The sequence below is a fragment of the Carica papaya genome, unplaced genomic scaffold (genome assembly GCF_054855325.1).
Source record: "Carica papaya isolate Zhongbai unplaced genomic scaffold, ASM5485532v1 h2tg000051l, whole genome shotgun sequence".
NCBI classification, from domain to species: Eukaryota; Viridiplantae; Streptophyta; class Magnoliopsida; order Brassicales; family Caricaceae; genus Carica; species Carica papaya.
The window spans coordinates 24,756-29,038 of NW_028277160.1; the positions used below are offsets into that span (position 1 = coordinate 24,756).

The 4,283-nt window shown below is 30.8% G+C and overlaps 1 protein-coding gene across 1 annotated transcript; it reads right to left on the reverse strand.

Annotated features, from left to right (window-relative positions):
* Positions 1-1,024: 1,024 nt before the first annotated feature.
* On the reverse strand, positions 1,025-3,093 carry LOC110812461 (Protein kinase superfamily protein). Its single transcript, XM_088212243.1, has 5 exons — positions 2,538-3,093; positions 2,304-2,439; positions 2,076-2,212; positions 1,529-1,652; positions 1,025-1,440 (listed from the first exon to the last, which is right to left on the reverse strand). Exons 1-5 carry the CDS (start codon positions 3,021-3,023, stop codon positions 1,103-1,105), a joined length of 1,221 nt encoding a protein of 406 aa, XP_088068369.1. The 5' UTR covers positions 3,024-3,093; the 3' UTR covers positions 1,025-1,102.
* Between the last annotated feature and the right edge of the window lie 1,190 nt (positions 3,094-4,283).

The following is a 4,283-nucleotide window of genomic DNA, read 5'->3' on the forward strand; positions in this document are numbered from 1 at the left end:
AACCTTTCTTTAACCTCCCCATTATTTGGCTTCTCTTTTCTCTTTTATAGGATTCAAAAATAAATACTATCGAAGTCAATCCTACAAAATCGGACTACAAACTCAAAAGTTCTTGAGTTTTAGAATAGAAAAAAAAATTAAGCATTTGATCTTTTGAAAAATTACGTGTCCGACTAAAAAACTTTTCAGTTAGAAGAATTATATTGATTTGGTCTTCTGCTTGGCTATGTATTTTGTTTTGATTTTTAATTCAAGTATAATTTAGCTAAAAATCTTAATTAAAGGTTTGATGCAAGTAGAAACTATGAGAATGTAATTTATATTTAACCCTTTGATATTAATTAGTCTATTTTGGTTTAATATGTTTTCAGTAGATAAAACTATATCTTTTCTTTTATATGGATATCATCTTTGCTTTATTTTTTATATCGGATGTCATTAAATGCTACAACTATGGTTGTAGACATTTTCATGTTACTATATGTGGAATGTCATTTGATACATGTTTGTTATATTATATCTTTGATATATGTTATTTGATCCTCAAATGACTTATAAAGCATGCATGGTGTAGCTATTTACAACTTAATGTTGTAATACGAGAGCAAGGACATCACTATAGCATTATGTAATTAATTCAACAATGAAAGATATTTATTCAGAGTACGGAGGTCGAAAGATTGTCATACTTGTAAAGTATTTTTAGATTGACTTAATGGGTGTATCAACTTGACAGTTTAATAAGAATATTAGTTACATTTTTTATATATATATAGGAACCTTTTGGCACTTGAGATAGGTAAGTAATTGAATTTAGATGTCCACGATCCAAAATTAATATTGAAAAAAATTGTTGCTAAAATTAGGTAAATTGCATGACCATATATAAGTGAAATTAATATCATTGATATCATAAATAATTGAGTAAGCCTTTACAATTTAAATGTGTTGTTTTAGATAAATATAACAATTAGTTTTAGAATTTAATTAACCAACTCTCGATTTCCTAAATAAAGAATAAGTATAAAATAAAGGGAATATGTTCAATTTGGATCTTGAGTTTAATTTACCAAATCATCACTGGATTAGTATAAGAGATAGGTCAGTGACCATAAGTGATAGCCATATCACTATAAGATTGGAGAACTTCAAGAGTTTCAACAATGGTGGACATCTTGGGTCTATCTTTAGGGTTTAAGCTTATACATTGTAATGCAAGAAGAGCCATGTGTTTAGCTCCCTTCATAGAGTATTGCCCTCCAAGCCTTGGGTCCATAATGTACCTTAACCTTCTACTGTTACTTAGGAAGGGTCTGGCATATGCGACCAAGCTTTGCTCACTCTTTTTACCCTTCCATTTCTGTACCGCCCTTCTTCCTGTTAGTAGTTCTAGTAACACCACTCCGAAGCTATATACATCACTTTTTGTTGTCAAATGTCCTATAAAATTATTTTACGTTATGTTTGTTTTAAATTCAAAATTTAAAATAGATAATAAATATATACACATTTAGTTAGACTGAATTACCTGTTGATACATATTCGGGAGCAGCATAACCATAGGTACCCATCACTCTCGTAGTTACATGCGTATCTGATCCTTCAGGTCCCATCTTAGCAAGTCCAAAATCTGATAGTTTAGCCGTAAAATCCTAAAATAATAAATCATAAGATACTATATTAAAATAATTAGACTTAAAGTTCAAAATTATATAATATTATGAAGAGATTCTAAAAACGTAAATATTCGTCCCTAATCGATATTAAATTAAAACCCTTTCAACATCTTTCTTATCATGCAAAATATATATATGTAAATAGACACGAATGTATGAATGAATAAATTAACCATAGAAAAAATATCACCAGAGGAACACCTTCTCTATCATGCATAGCGTTTAAGTTGACAACAATAACATGCAGAATATCAACAAAATTTAAGCAAGAACTTACTATTATACTAGATTCTTGTGTAGAATCATTTAACATAAAGAAAATTTATTTAACATGTGTAAATTTTCTTAACAAAAATTAACAAACAACTTATAATTCTAAAAAGGAAAGTATGAACACACAGAATCTAGGAGGACATTGGAAGTTTTGAAGTCCCGATAGATCACAGGTTTTTCTGCACTATGCAGGAAAGACAACCCTTTAGCTGCTCCAATTGCAACCTTTACTCTCGTTGCCCATGGCAATGTTATAGACATTCCTATGGTCACACAAAAATGTTTAATTAGTCAAACGTTGACTTTTTCTTTCAAAAAAAAAATTAATTAATCATTAATAGAAGATTAAAAGACTTTTAAAGAGGTGATTCTCTAAGCTGCCACGTGGCATGAACTCGTAAACAAGAAGCCGCTGTTCTTCCTCGCAGCAATATCCAATCAATTTAACCAGATTTGGATGCCTCAGCTGTCCAAGGAATATTACCTCTGCCTGCAACCCCCATAAATTCTATAAGTATTTATACATATATACATGAAACCAGAAGAATATATGTATATATATATGTGATAAATTACTTAATTAATTACCAGCCATTCCCGGTGACCTTGGAGGCCTTCAATGTCCAGAAGCTTAACCGCTACAGGTTGAGCCTTCAAGCCCTGTCTTAAATTCTCATCTACATAACCCTTGTGCACTCTCCCGAACCCACCTTCTCCCAGCAGAAAATTCGTCGAAAAATTCTGCGTTATGGCACGCAACTCCATCAATTGGAAATCATACAAATCAGGCCCAAAGGACTGAGCGAGCTCCTCGTTGATTCGCGCAGAAGATGATCGACTGAGGTCGGAGAATGATAATCGCCGAAATGACGGTAAGGGAGCCAAGTTCTTCGACACTTCCGACTTCGATGGCCGGCATGGTCTCGTGATTTGCCCTAAAATTGTTTCGTCTTCAACGGAGCAACACTTGGCCGTCAATGGCTTCCATCCGGTCTTTGATGATTCTCTCATCTTTACCTGCTTACACTTTTTCTGGAAATTGGACGAACCTAATTGGGCTACCCCAGTCTTCATATAAACAAAATATTATATATATATATATATATATGTATTAAGAATATATATTTTTAATTTATCTCAAGAAGATAAAACTTACTCTTAATGTTTCTTCAACTGCTCTAACCACTCTACTAAAATAGGATAAGATTGTGGGTTTAGTTTGTCACTTACGTGTACCCAATTGTTTCATGCAACTTTTTGGTTTAGGCTACTAAATTATATATTAACGTCTGTTTATTTTATGTATTTATTCCCTAACATATATGTAATTATTAAGAGTATTCTTGGGACCTTTAGAGATTAGTCCATATGGGTTTCTTTGTCGCTACAATAAGTTGATTAGATAATCTATCAAAAGGTTGATTATATATATGCCCTAAAAAATCTCTCATGATCTACTTTAAACAATAAGCAATGCAATATTGGGTATGTAGAGACAGACACCAATAATGTACTATTACATATTCACCCCCTCTTCTCAACCACAATTTTTTGTACCAATGCTTGTAGGTTTTTCAACGACTCTTACAATCTCTTCATGATCATAGTACTTAGTTGCATAAATACAAAATATAGGAAAATCACTCAATTCGCTAACTTATAATTACTAAAAGTAAAAAAAAATTATTATTCAATGATTAAGTCATTACTATTTTATGATTTCAAAAACTAAACATAATAAAATCATAATAGATGGAAAGAAAAAATCACTAACCCACTAATTTATAAATGTTGAAATTAAAAGATTACTACTTTATAATTAAAATACCGCCACTATTATATGATTAAGTCACTATTACCTCGCGATTGTAATTATGAGTAACAATTCTTTAAATATATAATTAAATGTTAAGAGATAAATAACAGTTTAGAGAGAGAGGATATTTATAATTTTTAAGAATTTGTTTTTGGCACTTGGCCTAACAGAATGTTGACTATGGGCAAACATGAAAATTGTGTGTTCTTTTTCTCTTCTGGGTGGGTGGTTAAGTTTTAATGAGAACAACAGTTTTGTCTGTTTATTTATATATAAAATTAATTATTTTTGTTGTAAAAAGCCAAGTATATAAAACAAAGAGCAGTTAGAAGTATGTGTATTAAACAATGTCTACTGCATCAACTAAACCCCTTAACTTTTGAATGTTTATAGTGAAGCTCTTCCTCATAACTTCTTGATATGAAGAGTTTAGTTTATAATGAGAATGAAAGAATTGTAGGTTTCATAACTATGATTTTACTTCAATTTAATCTTGTAACAGTTACTTTATTTAAGTA